The sequence below is a fragment of the Mesoplodon mirus genome (genome assembly GCF_964341445.2).
Source record: "Mesoplodon mirus genome assembly, chromosome: 8".
NCBI classification, from domain to species: domain Eukaryota; kingdom Metazoa; phylum Chordata; class Mammalia; order Artiodactyla; family Ziphiidae; genus Mesoplodon; species Mesoplodon mirus.
The window spans coordinates 27,097,258-27,113,857 of NC_138984.1; the positions used below are offsets into that span (position 1 = coordinate 27,097,258).

The window sequence follows — 16,600 nt, forward strand, 5'->3', positions numbered from 1 at the left end:
GTAAATCAACTATACTTCAATTTTAAAAAATAAAGAACTCCCCCCCCCAAAAAAAGGAAAAGAAAAGAAAAGAAACTTCATGTAAGTTTGTGCGTTTGTGTTTGGGTCCATTTTTGAGGCTCCATAGCTTAAACTCGTTCCTCAAAGCGGTTCAGAATTCTGAAAAGAGCAGAGTTACCAGACCCTTATCACTCTGTCATGCAGCAACCATTGCAACATCTCTGAGCTTTCCCAAGCAGCATGCCTTGCTCCTTTTCCATACCATATACAGAAAGGTATTCATCCCACTGGAAACATGCAGATCCTACCCAATCAGCGGGTGACAGAAGTCCCTTTGTTCTCTGGCTATAAAAACAGACAAGCAGGGTATATGCCCAGTATTGGGATTGCTGGCTTGGATCAGCTCGCTGCTTTGTGACCACCTAGAGGGGTGGGATGGGGAGGGTGGGAGGAACGGAGGCGCAAGAGGGAGGGGATATATGTATATGTATAGCTGATTCACTTTGTTATAAAGCAGAAACTAACACACCATTGTAAAACAGTTATACTCCAATAAAGATGTTAAAACAAACAAACAAACCAACCAGACAAGCAGCCCATGCTCAGGGTCGGCTTTCGCTGGCCACCAGGAAGTCGGCCAGCTGTTCTTGCAGCGACCCTTCTCTTTAATAAACTCTTATCTTCCTCACACACACACACACACACACACACACACAAAGCTTAAAACGCCGCAGGGAAAAGTTGAACCGTCTTGCGTTCCATTGGTAAGATTCTAGAGAGGGGCGTGTCCCAACGCTCGGCGACACGCCACCCGCTGGACCGCAGGGGATCGCGGCTCGGGGCTCCGGAAGGGCGCCCAGGGCGCATTTACCAGGGCGGCTGCGCGACGTTTTTCCGGCGGGACTGCACTGAGGAAGGTCCTGGGGACAGTCTGCTGGCCCGGCGCCTGGCCTTGCGCGCTCGGAGTCACCGAGAAGACGAGTCCGTCGCCCCTGCCGCCCCTCGCTGTCCCAGCCATGGCCACACGCCTCCTCCGCGGGGCCCTACGTTTGTGGAGCGGCCACTGTGCGCCGAGCGTCCCGCCGGCCTCGAGGTGAGTGCCCGCCCCGCTCCAGCTGCGCCGGCCGGGAGGCTGCAGGGCCGGGCCGCGACAAGCACACAGCTCCTGGGGGCTGGGAACCAGCCGGCGCGCGCTCGAGGGTCCGGCTGCATCGGCCCCCAGGACTTGGGCTGAGCTGTTGGGGCGAGAGAGGGTGGGAGAAGGGGCTGGGCCTCGCCCCTTGGCTCCCAGAACCTGGGTCGGACCCACTGGGGCGAGCGCGGGGGCGCCGGCTTAGCAGCTTCAACGCGGGGACAGCCGAAGGGGGGGTGCGTCCCTAAATTCTCCCTCTCTGGCCCCAATCCAACCCGTCTGGTTCTGAGGCCTGCGGTGGGCACCGCGAGTCTGCATTTCGAAGAGTTCCTGCGAGGCGAGGGAGGGGAGTCACCCCTTGGCCACAGTTGCACGAGTTCGAGCTACGACCTTTGGCCCAGTTAGATCTGTGGCAAAAAGGCACCTCCCCATAGTGAACTTGGGAGCTGGACTTCCACCACCTCCCAGATCTTGAGAAAAGCAGTTGCAGCGACGCTGACCTAGAGAAGTGCCATGGAGAAGGCATTGTGGAATAGGAAAGACCTGGCGACGGCCCGTTAGACAATGAAATTAACTTGAGATTTAACAAATCCTTTAAGTAAATGCAGAGGAGTTAATGGAGAGAGTTTCTAAGTGGCTCAGTGACTATTAAGGCAGTGTTTATAAGATCAAAAGCTTCCTGTACCGTCTGACACCTCAAATACAGTCATTGGATAAACAAACTGGAAGCACCGAGGATTCCCTATTTAATGAGAGTGACAGGATGGATAAATTAGCTCATGGCGACCTTATGGTAACTCTAAGATGCTATGGGAGCGGGAAACAAAACTGCTGCTTGTGAGGAGGGCTGGGAAGGCCTTACCGAGGAGTGACTTTACATTCGGATACACATACTTTTCTAAGCTCTTCCCCGAACTTCATAAGACAGTGATGCTCAAATTTTTTGGTATCAGGACTCCTGTTAAAATTAGAGGACCTCCAAGATCTTTTGTTTATGTGAGTTTTATTTATGGACATTGATGTCGATATCTACAAAACTGAGAAATTTTACAAATATTTGGTTTACGTAAAAGTAACTCATTACATGTTAACATAAATAACATCTTTATGAAAAATAACTTTTCCAAAAAAAAGTGAGATGAGTGACATTGTTTTACATTTTTGTAGATCCCTTGATGTCTGGCTTAATAGAAGACAGTCTGATTTTCATACCTGCTTCTGCATTGTCAATTGTGATAAGTTATTTTGGTTGAAGTATAGGAAGAATATTGGAAAAAGGAAGGACCTGAGGGACCCTCTGAATAGGTCAGAGACTCTAGTTTTATTATAACAGGCTTCTTAAACTTTAATGTGCATATGAATCACTTAGGAATGTTATTAAAATACAGTCGACCGTTGAACAGCATGTATTTGAATTGCGAGGGTCCACTTACATGGGAATTTTTTTCCATCGTAAATACTACAGTACTATACAATCCATGGTTGGTTGAATCTGAGGATGCAGAGCCGTGCTCTGGAGGAAGCACAAATATGGAGGGCTGACGGTGGGGTATGCATGGATTTTTCAACTGCATGGAGGTTGGGCGTCCCTAACCCCTGTGTGTTTCAAGTGTCAAATGTGCAGACTGATTCATTTGGCCTGGGATGAGGCCCGAAATTGTGTATTTATAACCAGCTCCCTACCTGAAGGTGCTGGCAGAGACTGTCTCCCTTTTATAATGTAAATGAGGCTTTAAAAATAATGATAATAATAATAATTAGAGCCTAGCCTGTTAGATGAGTAGCAGTTTAATGCTTTAGGAAAACAATGGACAATTTATTCAGTACAGATTTCCTGGTTTTTATGGGGAGAGAAAGGGCTGATTTATTTTGTACGGGTTCCTTAGTCTTGGCAAAAAATGGATATTCCAACAAACTTACTGCCAAGTGTTTTGATTTTCTTCCCTCTACATGTTCTCTCTTGAACACTTTTGACAGATCTGAAAATCTCTGTTCTTTCTGGCACTTCTTTCACTTTCCTGTGTCTTGGTGTGTTTTACTTAGAAATGTTCCAAAGATTTCTTTAATGTTACATGGGATATAAAATTTTAAGATCCAGGCAGACTTGGATATAAGTTCCACTCTATTATTTACTAATTATGTTGACAAATGATTCAGTGTCTTAGATCTCCAGTTCCCTAGTCTCAGCATATTTTTTCCTTGAGGAAAAGTCCCAAGTATGGACCAGTGTGTGCATTATAAAGAAATTGGGACGAGTCATTTCAATATAGGATGAAGTAGATTTTAGTCTGTTTTACTGTAACATTACAGTGGTGTGCAAGGCCTTTGCTTACTGTTGTATCCCAAGTTACCCGAATGGTTCCTAGTACATATTAGGCACTCAGAAAGTATTTGTTGGCTAAATGAATAAATAAGTTATTAAAAATTATGATTTGGCTGACAGAGTAGCAAACCGGAAAAATGTGAAGATAAAAGGCAGACCAGGTATAAAAAATGTAGTATTAAAAGTTCTCAGCTAAAGGTTACCACTTGAAAGACATTTCAGATTGTATTAACAAATAAAACTCAACCAAAAGTTGTATATAAAAGATAAGCCTAAAGCAAAATGACACAAAATACATATTAAGTGTATTAATCAGCTCAGGCTTCCATACCCAAATACTATAGACTGGATGGTTTAACAACAGAAATCTATTCCTCATAATTCTAGTGGCTGGATAGCCCAAGAACAAGGTGCTGGCCAGTTCATTTGCTGGTGAGAGCTCTCTTCCTGACTTGTAGATGGCCCCGTTCTCCCTATGTCCTCACTAGGCCTTTCCTTGTTGTGTGCACACAGAGCTATATCTCTCTCTTCCCCTTCTCATAAAGTAAGCCAAGCCTCTCGGTTTAGGACTCCACACTTATGACCTCATTTAACTGTAATTACCTCCTCAAAGCCATATCTCCAAATACCATTACATTGGGAGTTTGAGCTTCAACATGAATTGGGTTGGAGGAGGGGGCAGGCACCATTCAGTCCATTGCATTAAGGAAAGATATATAAACTGGAAAAAAATCCATTTCAGGGGAAAAAAGATTGAAATAGCCTAATTGCCAATAAACAAGACTGGGTCTTTTCTGGACTAAGAAGAAGAAGAGGAAGAGAAAGAAAAGGGAAGGAAAGGACAGGATAGGATCAGATCAGGTCAGGGTCCAAATAAGGAAGACAGAAACCCAAAACAATATGATGCAAAACAGAAAAACATCTTTTGGAGATATTTATATATATGATAAAACGTTTTTTTAGATGTGAGCTTAAAAATGTACAAAGTGGTACAGAGTTTCAAAATCTTTTCAGGTATACCCCCGGCCAGGGCAGGGGGCGATCTGAAGACCATTGAACAAAAGGAACTACAGAGCAGTCTCTTTTTAAGCTTAATATGGGGGGTGTGGGGGTGTGGGGAGAGGAAAGGTCAGTTTTCAAAGATTTTGAATAATTATGGACTAATCCCTACAGAGATTCTTGGGCACTTTGATTTTGCTTTACACCCAGATTGTAATGTGGCAATAAAAGTCAACACAGTTTGCATCCTATACACCTGCCATTTGAAATTGTATGATTCTGGATAAACTATTAACGGGGGGGTTACATTATTTTAAAAATTGTACATTACATGAAAACTTATCAGTATTATTGTATTGTACTACTTGAATTTTACATTATTTAATCGACATCACCATACAGTACTATTCTACTTCAGCTCAAACATGTGACTAGTTCTAGGCATGACATCCTCTTTAGGGATTTGGAAGTGAAGACTGAGTTGAATAAGGGTAAACTACTTCTTAGTCTCATCCAATCGAGATAGATCCTAAATTGCTGCTGCTCAAATTTGAACTGGTTTCTCAAATTTCAGACTCTTTCTTTCATGTTGCTCAGTGACTTTAATTTGGATGTGAAGAGTAACAATTCACTTAATTTTCTTAATGTATGTATATTTTTAAGGTGTTCTCATTCTGGAGGGGAGGAACGTCTAGAAACTCCTTCTGCTAAAAAATTAACAGATATAGGAATTAGAAGAATCTTCTCTTCAGAACATGACATTTTCCGGGAAAGTGTAAGGAAGTTTTTTCAAGAAGAAGTGATTCCTCATCACGCAGAGTAAGTCGCACATTTTCTTTTAAAGTAATGCACGTTAGAAGTCCAAGAAGGACCATTTCCTAGAATGCTCTTCATTGTTCTCTAGAAAAAGTACTGTGTTCAGAGCTTTATTAACATTTTTACCACTCTTCAGTATAATACTGTAAGATTACGGGATTCTTAAACTACTTCAAAGCTTCTTAAATGAGTTTTAAAATATACAATTAAAAAATATGTTGACCTAATCAACTGCCAGCTTTTTCTCCCACAAAAAATGGGTTTATGGTCCACAACCATGGTGATCTATGTGCAAGTCGCTGCTCAGCAAGGGAAGGAGAGCACTTTCATAGAGAGGAAAAGGAAGTTGGGAGGGCTAGAGTAAACAAAGAGTCCAGGGCTTTTCAATGACTGAGTCTTTGCTGGGAAAGAGGAATCTTTCTTTTTCTTGTTGGGCCCTGCTGTTGTCACAGGGTGTGAGAGCACCCCCTTTTTAATTACCTTAAATTAAGAGACCACTCCTGAACAAAATCATTCATAAATTCAAAATGTGGCCATTTAAATAATATGAAAAACATTTTTCTGATTTTAAAATGTTTGTTATTTGCAGATGGGAGAAAGCTGGAGAAGTGAGTAGGGAGCTTTGGGAAAAAGCTGGAAAACAAGGACTGCTTGGTGTCAATATTGCAGAGCGTCATGGTGGCATTGGGGGGGACTTGTACTCATCAGCTGTTGTTTGGGAGGAGCAGTAAGTATGGAAGCATTTGAAGTTGAGTCTTGTTTCGTCAGTTCACTTTCCTGAGTGATGATTTTAAAATATTTCCTAATCTTATAAGATTGAAAATCCTCTTTTAAGTTGTTAAAATAGGTGCTTCATTTCAATTGACCCATGTGTCTGTTTCATACATAAGAACAAATGAAGATTTCAGTTGATAAATGGGCAAAAGATTTGAACCAGCAATTCATCAAAAAAGAAATGAAAATAGGTTTTTTAAATGAAAAAAGTTTATCCTTACTACCAAGCAGATGCAAATTAAATTGATCTGGAGATATCATTTTGAGTACAAAAGTTAGTGAAAATGAAAAATCATAATAATCAGTGCTGACAAGGTTGCAGTGAAAGTGACACATTCATATACTCTTGGTGACGTTATATATTGGAACAATAAATGCCTTGGAGATTAAAAGCATGGATACATAAAAAATGAAAGTATTTCTGCTCTTAAATATTGGGTTGGCCAAAAAGTTTGTTTGGTTTTTTCCATAAGATGGCTCTAGTAGCACTTAGTTGTCTTCAACTTCATTCAAAACAATTTTCTTAGATTATATTGTGACAGCTGTCATATTAGCATGCATTGAAAAAAGACATTAAAATTGGTGAATTTTTGTGTAGCCATTTTAATATTGAACATGGAAGAAAAGAAGCAACATTTTTGGCATATTATGCTTTATTATTTCATGAAAGGTAGAAATGCAGCTGAAGAGCAAAAAACAAGATTGTGCAGTGTATAGAGAAGGTGTTGTGACTGATCGAATGTGTCAAAAGTGGTTTGCAAAGTTTCGTACTGGAGATTTCTCACTGGACGATGCTCCACAGTCAGATAGACCAGTTGAAGTTGATAGCGATCAAATTGAGACATTAGTTGAGAACAATCAATGTTACACCACCTGGGAGATAGCCGACATACTCAAAACATCCAAATCAAGGGTTGAAAATCATTTGCACCAAATAGACTCATCCACCAGAGGACAGACAGCAGAAGCAAGAAGAACTACAATCCTGCAGCCTGTGGATCAAAAACCACATTCACAGAAAGATAGACAAGATGAAAAGGCAGAGGAATATATACCAGATGAAGGAACAAGATAAAACCCCAGATAAACAACTAAATGAAGTGGAGATAGGCAACCTTCCAGAAAAAGAATTCAGAATAATGATAGTGAAGATGATCCAGGACCTCAGAAAAAGAATGCAGGCAAAGATCGAGAATATGCAAGAAATGTTTAACAAAGACCTAAAAGAATTAAAGAACAAACAAACAGAGATGAACAATACAATAACTGAAATGAAAACTACACTAGAAGGAATCAATAGCAGAATAACTGAGGCAGAAGAATGGAAAAGTGACCTGGAAGAAAAAATAGTGGAATTCACTGCTGCAGAACAGAATAAAGAAAAAAGAATGAAGAGAAATGAAGAGAGCTTAATAGACCTCTGGGACAACATTAAACGCAACAACATTTGCATTATAGGGGTCCCAGAAGGAGAAGAGAGAGAGAAAGGACCCAAGAAAATATTTGAAGAGATTATAGTTGAAAACTTCCCTAACATGGGAAAAGAAATAGCCACCCAAGTCCAGGAAGAGCAGAGTCCCACACAGGATAAACCCAAGTAGAAACATGCCGAGACACATAGTAATCAAATTGGCAAAAATTAAAGACAAAGAAAAATTATTGAAAGTAGCAAGAGAATAACGACAAATAACATACAAGGGAACTCCCATAAGGTTAACACTGATTTCTCAGCAGAAACTCTACAAGCCAGAAGGGAGTAGCATGATATACTTAAAGTGATGAAAGGGAAGAAGCTACAACCAAGATTACTCTACCCGCCAAGGATCTCATTCAGATTCGATGGAGAAATCAAAAGCTTTACAGACAAGCAAAAGCTAAGAGAATTCAGCACCACCAAACCAGCTCTACAACAAATGCTAAAGGAACTTCTCTAAGTGGGAACCACAAGAGAGGAAAAGGACCTACAAAAACAAACCCCAAACAATTAAGAAAATGGTAATAGGAACATACATATTGATAATTACCTTAAACGTGAATGGATTAAATGCTCCAACCAAAAGACACAGGCTTACTGAATGGATACAAAAACAAGACCCATATATATGTTGTCTATAAGAGACCCACCTCAGGCCTAGAGACACCTACAGACTGAAAGTGAGGGAATGGAAAAAGATATTCCATGCAAATGGAAATCAAAAGAAAGCTGGAGTAGCAATACTCATATCAGATAAAATAGACTTTAAAATAAAGACTAATACAAGGGACAAAGAAAGACACTACATAATGATCAAGAGATCAATCCAAGAAGAAGATATAACAGTTGTAAATATTTATGCACCCAACGTAAGAGCACCTCAATACATAAGGCAACTGCTAAGAGCTCTAAAATAGGAAATCGACAGTAACACAATACTAGTGGGGGACTTTAACACCTCACTTACACCAATGCACAGATCATCCAAACAGAAAAGTAATAAGGAAACACAAGCTTTAAGTGACACAACAGGCCAGATAGATTTGATATTTATAGGACATTCCATTAGAAAACAGCACATAACACTTTCTTCTCAAGTGCACATGGAACATTCTCCAGGATAAATCATATCTTGGTTCACAAATCAAGCCTCAGTAAATTTAAGAAAATTGAAATCATATCAAGCATCTATTCTGACCTCAACACTATGAGATTAGAAATCAATTATGTGGAAGAAAACATAAAAAGCACAAACACGTGGAGGCTAAACAGTACGTTACTAAATATCCAAGAGATCACTGAAGAAATCAAAGAGGAAATCAAAGAATACCTAGAGACAAATGACAATGAAAACATGAGGATCAAAAACCTATTGGATGCAGCATAAGCAGTTCTAAGAGAGAAGTTTATAGCAATACAGTCCTACCTCAAGAAACAAGAAAAATCTCAAATAAACAATCTAACCTTACACCTAAAGGAACTAGAGAAAGAAGAACAAACAAAACCCAAAATTAATAGAAGGAAAGAAATCATAAAGATCAGACCAGAAATAAATGAAATAGAAACAAAGAAAACAATAGCAAAGATCAATAAAACTAAAAGCTGGTTCTTTGAGAAGATAAACAAAATTGATAAACCATTAGCCAGACTCATCAAGAAAAAGAGGGAGAAGACTCAAATCAATAAAATTAGAAATGAAAAAGGAGAAGTTACGACGGACACCGCAGAAATATAAAGCATCCTAAGAGACTACTACAAGCAACTCTGTACCAATAAAATGAACAACCTGGAAGACATGGACAAATTCTTAGAAAGGTATAACCTTCCAATACTGAATCAGGAAGAAATAGAAAATATGAACAGACCAATCACAAGTAATGAAATCGAAACTGTGATTAAAAATCTTCCAAAAAAAAAAAAAGCCCAGGACCAGATGGCTTCACAGGTGAATTCTATCAAACATTTAGAGAAGAGCTAACACCCATCCTTCTCAAACTCTTCCAAAAAATTGTAGAGGAAGGAAAACACCCAAACTCATTCTACGAGGCCACCATCACCCTGATACCAAAACCAGACAAAGATACTACAGAAAAAGAAAATTACAGACCAATATCACTGATGAATATAGATGCAAAAATCCTCAACAAGATACTAGCAAACAGAATCCAACAACACATTAAAAGGATCATACACCAAGATCAAGTGGGATTTGTCCCATGGATGCAAGTATTCTTCAATATACGCAAATCAATCAATGTGGTACACCATATTAACAAATTGAAGAAGAAAAACCATAAGGTCATCTCAATAGATGCAGAAAAAGCTTTTGACAAAGTTCAACACCAATTTATGATAAAAACTCTCCAGAAAGTGGGCATAGAGGGAACCTGCCTCGACATAATAAAGGCCATATATGACAAACACACAGCAAACATCATTCTCAATGGTGGAAAACTGAAGACATTTTCTCTAAGATCAGGAACAAGAGAAGGATGTCCACACTAGCCACTATTATTCAACATAGTTTTGGAAGTCCTAGCTATGGCAATCAGAGAAAAAAAGAAATAAAAGGAATCCAAATTGGAAAAGAAGAAGTAAAACTGTTTTTACTGTTTGCAGGTGTCATGATACTATTCATAGAGAATCCAAAAGAGGCCACCAGAAAACTACTAGAGCTAATCAATGAATTTGGTAAAGTAGCAGGATACAAAACTAATGCACAGAAATCTCTTGTATTCCTATACACTATGAAACATCTGAAAGAGAAATTAAGGAAACACTCCCATATACCGTTGCAACAAGAAGAATAAAATACCTAGGAATAAACCTAACTAGGCAGACAAAAGACCTGTATGCAGAAAACTATAAAACACTGATGAAAGAAATTAAAGATGATACCAACAGATGGCGAGATATACCATGTTCTTAGATTGGAAGAATCAATATTGTGAAAATGACTGTACTACCCAAAGCAATCTAGAGATTCAATGCAATCCCTATCAAATTACCAATGGCATTTTTAACAGAACTAGAATAAAATATCTTAAAATTTGTATGGAGATACAAAAGACCCCGAATAGCCACAGCAGTCTTGAGGGAAAAAAACAGAGTTGGAGGAATCAGACTCCCTGACTTCAGACTATACTAGAAAGCTACAGTAATTAAGACCATATGGTACTGGCACAAAAACAGAAACATAGATCAATGGAACAAGATAGAAAGCCCAGAGATAAACCCCCACAGCTATGGTCAACTAATCTATGACAAAGGAGGCAAGGATATAAAATGGAGAAAAGACAGTCTCTTCAATAAGTGGTGCTGGGAAAACTGGACAGCTACATGTAAAAGAATGAAATTAGAACACCACAGACAAAAATAAACTCAAAATGGATTAGAGGCCTAAATGTAAGACCGGGCACTATAAAACTCCTAGAGGAAAACATAGGAAGAACACTCTTTGACATAAATCACAACAAGATCTTTTTGATCCACCTCCTAGAGTAATGGAAATAAAAACAAAAATAAACAAATGGGCCCTAATGAAACTTCAAAGCTTTTGCACAGCAAAGGAAACCATAAGCAAGACGAAAAGACAACGCTCAGAATGGGAGAAAATATTTGCAAATGAATCATCAGACAAAGGATTAATCTCCAAAATATATAAACAGCTCATGCAGCTCAATATTAAAAAAACAAACAACCCAATCCAAAAAATGGACAGAAGACCTAGATAGACATTTCTCCAAAGAAGACATACAGATGGCCAAGAAGCACATGAAAAGCTGCTCAACATCACTAATTATTAGAGCAATGCAAATCAAAACTACAATGAGGTATGACCTCACACCAGTTAGAATGGGCATTATCAGAAAATCTACAAACAACAAATTCTGGAGAGGGTGTGGAGAAAAGGGAACCTTCTTGCACTATTGGTGGGAATGTAAATTGATACAGCCACTATGGAGAACAGTATGGAGATTCCTTAAAGAACTAAAAATAAAATTACCATATGACCCAGCAATCCCACTACTGGGGTAGTGGGATGAATTTGGCGATTGGGATTGACATGTATACACTGATGTGTATAAAATGGATGACTAATAAGAAAAAAATGGATAAAAGTCGAGTGGAAATGTAAAGAAAATTCCTAGAAAAAAGAAAAATCATTTGCAGCAGCTTGCTTATGTTAATCACTTTGATGTTTGGATTCCACATAAGTTAAGCGAAAAAAACCTTCTTGACCATATTTCTGCATGTGATTCTCTACCTAGACGTAATGAAAACATTCCGTTTTCAAAACAAATTGTGACAGGCGATGAAAAGTGGACACTGTACAATAATGTGGAACGGAAGTGATCATGGGGCAAGCAAAATGAACCACCACGAACCACACCAAAGGCCAGTCTTCATCCCAGGAAGGTGATGTTGTGTATATGGTTGGATTAGAAGGGAGTCATCTATTATGAGCTCCTCCCGGAAAACCAAACAATTAATTCCAACAAGTACTGCTCCCAATTAGACCAACTGAAAGCAGCAATTGACAAAAAGTGTCCGGAATTAGTTAAGAGAAAACACATAATCTTCCATCAGGATAACACAAGACCACGTGTTTCTTTGATGACCAGGCAAAAACTTTTACAGATTGGCTGGGAAGTTCTGATTCCTCCGCCATATTCACCAGACATTTCACCTTCATTTTCCATTTATTTAGGTCTTTACAAAATTCTCTTAACGGAAAAAAAATTCAATTCCTTGGAAGACTGTAAAAGGCACCTGGAACAGTTCTTTGCTCAAAAAGATAAAAAGTTTTGGGAAGATGGAATTATGAAGTTGTCTGAAAAATGGCAGAAGGTAATGGAACAAAAGGGTGAATACGTTGTTCAATAGAGTTCATGGTGAAAATGAAAAATTTATCTTTTAGTTTTACTTAAAAACCAAAGGAACCTTTTTCCAACCCAATATAAAAAATAATATCTATGTACAAACATCATTGCCATGTTAGATCATAATCCCCCAAGTTTGGAAGCAATCTAAATGTACAGCAGTAGGACAATGAAAAAGTATATTGTAGTACATAAGCAGTTTGTAATATTTTGCAGCTATTTATTGTGATAAATTTTGTAAGTACAAAATTTATACCATGACTGCAGTTATATTAGAATACGTATATCCTTATGGCAAAGGTCATTTGCTAAAATGAAAATAGTTACTATGTTAGGGTAATACCGTTATAGGTGGTAAATTTCTTAAAACATTTTATCTTTTATTTCATTACATAAGTGATCATTGAGCTCTGCTAGAGCACTATTACTATGTTAGAGCCAGAAATTAAAAGGTTAGTAAAAAAAAAAAAAAAGAGAGAGAGAGAGAGAAAACCTTCAGAAACTTCATAGGTTTGCGGGGAGACAATCTATTACCACATAATGAGATAGGACCTTTAGTACTTTGTTGTTGTTTTCTAATTGAGAAGTCAAAGAACTAAAAAGAGAGCAAAATAACTACGTTGTGCCTTAAACTGTCTTCTCTTTTTTCTTTCTAAGAGCATATTCGAATTGCACAGGCCCAGGTTTTAGTCTTCACTCGGATATTGTCATGCCCTATATTGCAAACTATGGCTCAGAAGAACAGATTAAGCACTTCATCCCCCAGATGACTGCAGGGAAGTGTATTGGTGCCATAGCAATGACAGAGCCTGGAGCTGGAAGGTAAATCAACATTTGGTTGGTTTTGAAATGCTGAAAGCAATGCCTTAACAGCAAATGTTTTCTCAGTACCTGCTTTATACAACACTCTGAGTGATATTCTAAGGAGGATACAAAGATGAACACATTGTCATTTCCAACCTTAGGTAACTTCAAATTCCAGTAGGAAAATAAGGCCTTATCATATACAAATAACAACACAGCAGAATGTATTTTATGTTGTATTTGAGATATTAACATAGTGTGATGTAAATAAAATGTTAGAATATGTGTTGAATTTGGGACTTGTTGAATTTTAGATGTGGTGTGACATTTCACATGGAAATGCCCAGCAGGCTATTAAAAATATGGATTTGGAAGTCTGGATACAGGCTGGGGGTGGCAATAGGCTTTAAAACCATTCATAGATAAGAAAGAATTGAAGCAATGGAAATGAATAAATAATTTAGTCATTTGATATTTACTTAATAAGTGCCTTCCATGTGCCAGGTATACAGTGGTAATCAAACCAGATGTGGTCTCTGTGCTTATTGAGGAGAAAGACAAGAAACACGTAAACAAATATATTTAAATTATGATAAGTACTGTGAAGGAAACAAGGTGCTGTGTTAGAGACTCATGGTGCATGTGTGTTTGGTGGAGAAGGGAAAAACTCATATTTAGATATGACTGCTAGGGAAGACCTATAAAAAGTGGTTATATTTAAACTGAGATCTGACAGTTGAGAAATTTGCAAGAGCAGCCATGTGGTGGGACTTGATCCTCAAAGGGTAAAGTGAAAGGATGAAAGGAGACCAAGAAGGAAACCTTGGGCATTGCATTCCATTTGGAACTGTACAGAAGATGTAGCAACAGAGACAGAAGGATTGAGTTTGAAGGAAATCTAGACAACTGCTATTTCATGAGCTCAAGGGGAAGTGAGTTTGAAAAGGCAGTAGGAGAGGAGTGAGAAGTTAGTAATGTCAAGGCCACAGAGATGTTGAGAACTGAGAAAGAGTCATGGCAGCCAGTGGTGATCTTTTGATTGTGATTTCAGGAGAGAGGAGAGGCAGAAGTTATTTTCAAAGGGAGTGAGATGGTTATTGAGAAAACAGAGGCAGAAAAGACAGACTGATTTTTTTCAGAGTTGTGAAAGAAAGTGTAGAGAGGGGACAGTAATTTGACAAGCCAGCATGGTCAGGGAAATGGCTTATGTTGAAGAGAGCAGTGACTAACAGGCCAATGGGAAACAGGCAGTGCAGAGGAAGAACTTACAGATGTGGCAGAAGCAGTAATTGAAAATTCAAGACTTGTTTCTGCAAGATCAGGCCCTGATATTTTAAATTTTTTGTCAGTGCTGTTTATTTATTTATATGGCTGCAGTGCAGCGTGCAGCATCTTAGTTCCCTGACCAGGAATCGAACCTGCACCCCCTGCAGTGGAAGTGCAGAGTCTTAACCACTAGACAGCCGGGGAAGTCCCAGTGCTGCTTATTATTAAATGTCTTAGTATGCCATAGTGTTACTTGGCAATTTGCTTAAATTGTACTTATCTTTCCCAGATATAAATCTATAATTAAAGGCCAATATAGAACTTTAATTTTGCCAAGACAAAAAGGTTTTGTTGAGAATTCCCAGTGGTTAGGACTTGGAGCCCTCACTGCCAGCAGCCTGGGTTCAATCCCTGGTCAGGGAATTAAGATCCCACAAGCTGCACAGTGAGGCCAAAAAAAAAAAGTTGTGTTTACTTTTTTGCCTAAAAATGTGACCTAATAGAAGTAGGAATTTAATCTTCTTCCTTTGCTTTTAAGATCACTCTCTAAGATAACTGGCCTAATGCCCAATATTCTGATTGCATCTTATTAGCTCACAATCAGTATGTTTTAGTTCCAACCCACTGTATGTCAGCTCTCACCTAGAGGCAAAAGTATCAGTGAGAGATCTTGATTTATCCCCAACTTAAACACATACCCACAAAGGCTTGCTTGATTTGTGTTTTCTTGAAAATTCTCTGTGCTTCTGTAACAAATTACACAAACAACAGAACTTTATTCTCTCACGGTTCTGAAGGCTGGAAGTCCAAACTTGGTATCAGTGGTCCCAAATCAAGGTATCAGCAGCCCCAAATCAAGGTATCAGCAAGGCCACAGTCCCTCCAGAGGTTCTAGGGGAGAATCCATTCCTTGATTCTTCCATCTCCCAGGGGCTGCCAACATTCCTTGCTTTGTGGCCTCATGACTCCAATCTCTGCCTCTGTGGCCATGTTGTAATGTCCCTCTTTAGTCTGTGTAATCTCCCTCTGCCTCTCTCTCACAAGGACACTTGTGATTGCATTTAGGACCCATCTAGGTAATCCAAAATTATCTTCCCATCTCAAAGTCCTAAATTAATCACATCTGCAAGACCCTTTTTCCATATAAGGTAACACTTAACAGCTTCCAGAGGTTAGGACCTGCTATCTCTAAGGGTCATTATTTAGCATGATACAGAGAGTGATAAAGTGCCATGGGATATATAACACAAAGTCCATGTACAAAAAGGAGAATCAGAAAAGTTTCACAAAATAAGTGATGTGGACTATTTAATATATGACGCTGTTCATTGTAGGATATCTTTGAAAATTGGAAGTGGAAACTACCTAAGTCTTCAACAATAGTAGATTGCTTTAAAAGATTCATGATGAATCCAATGCATTTGGTTTCAGGTCCCTTCCCTGATCTTCAGTCATGATTGAGTTTGTCAATGTCCCCCTTAATTTCTAGTTTTAGAAATCATAATTTATTACTTTACAGTGTATAAGAGAAGGATATCAGATATCTACCCCCTTGAGTTCTAAGTGGTTGTATCACCATGGCATGAGGTCTAGAAAGGCATGAGGCAGTAGTCAGTAATGGGGCAGTTCATGGGACCTATGGAAGCCCTGGAACGTGTTTAATTTGGTTAATCTATTTAATTTAAAAAGAAACCCTGAATCAACTTTAAAAGCCAGAAAAATGTACATGAACATCCATATTCTTGGCTTTTCTTGAAAATTTGGAACATCTGACAATACTATGTTTTTCTTATTTCTGACTCCTTATTCCTATTGGCTGGGACATAGCCCTTTAGATGGGATATGAGTTCTCCAGTCTTTTAGATGCACCACCACTTGCAGTTGTCTCCCTGAAACCATCTATTATTGAATCCTACCTGCTGGATTTCCTACTGTAAAGAAATCTCTCTTAAATCTCTCTTAAAAGATAAATGAAGAAAGCTGTCAATGTTTCCAAAAAGTAAGACGAAATACTTGTTTGTGGAAATAAAGAATATTCTTGTGTGTTTAAAAATATATATCATAACAATAATTCATATGATGAAATTCTATGCCACTAATAAAAGTTTTCTTATAGAAAAACATTAGAT

General features: G+C 38.7%; 1 protein-coding gene across 2 annotated transcripts in view; it reads left to right on the forward strand.

Annotated features, from left to right (window-relative positions):
• The first annotated feature begins 815 nt into the window (after positions 1–815).
• The window catches only part of ACADL (acyl-CoA dehydrogenase long chain), a 38,897-nt gene continuing 23,112 nt past the window's right edge, over positions 816–16,600 (forward strand). The window contains exons 1-5 of one of the 2 annotated variants that reach the window (XM_082630190.1): positions 816–1,093; positions 2,300–2,437; positions 5,118–5,273; positions 5,860–5,997; positions 13,059–13,223. In XM_082630190.1, the coding sequence (XP_082486316.1) occupies positions 1,017–1,093; positions 2,300–2,437; positions 5,118–5,273; positions 5,860–5,997; positions 13,059–13,223 (674 nt within the window). In that variant the 5' untranslated portion in view covers positions 816–1,016. The remainder of the gene's footprint in view (positions 1,094–2,299; positions 2,438–5,117; positions 5,274–5,859; positions 5,998–13,058; positions 13,224–16,600) is intronic. The other variant, XM_082630191.1, reaches the window with a different exon arrangement.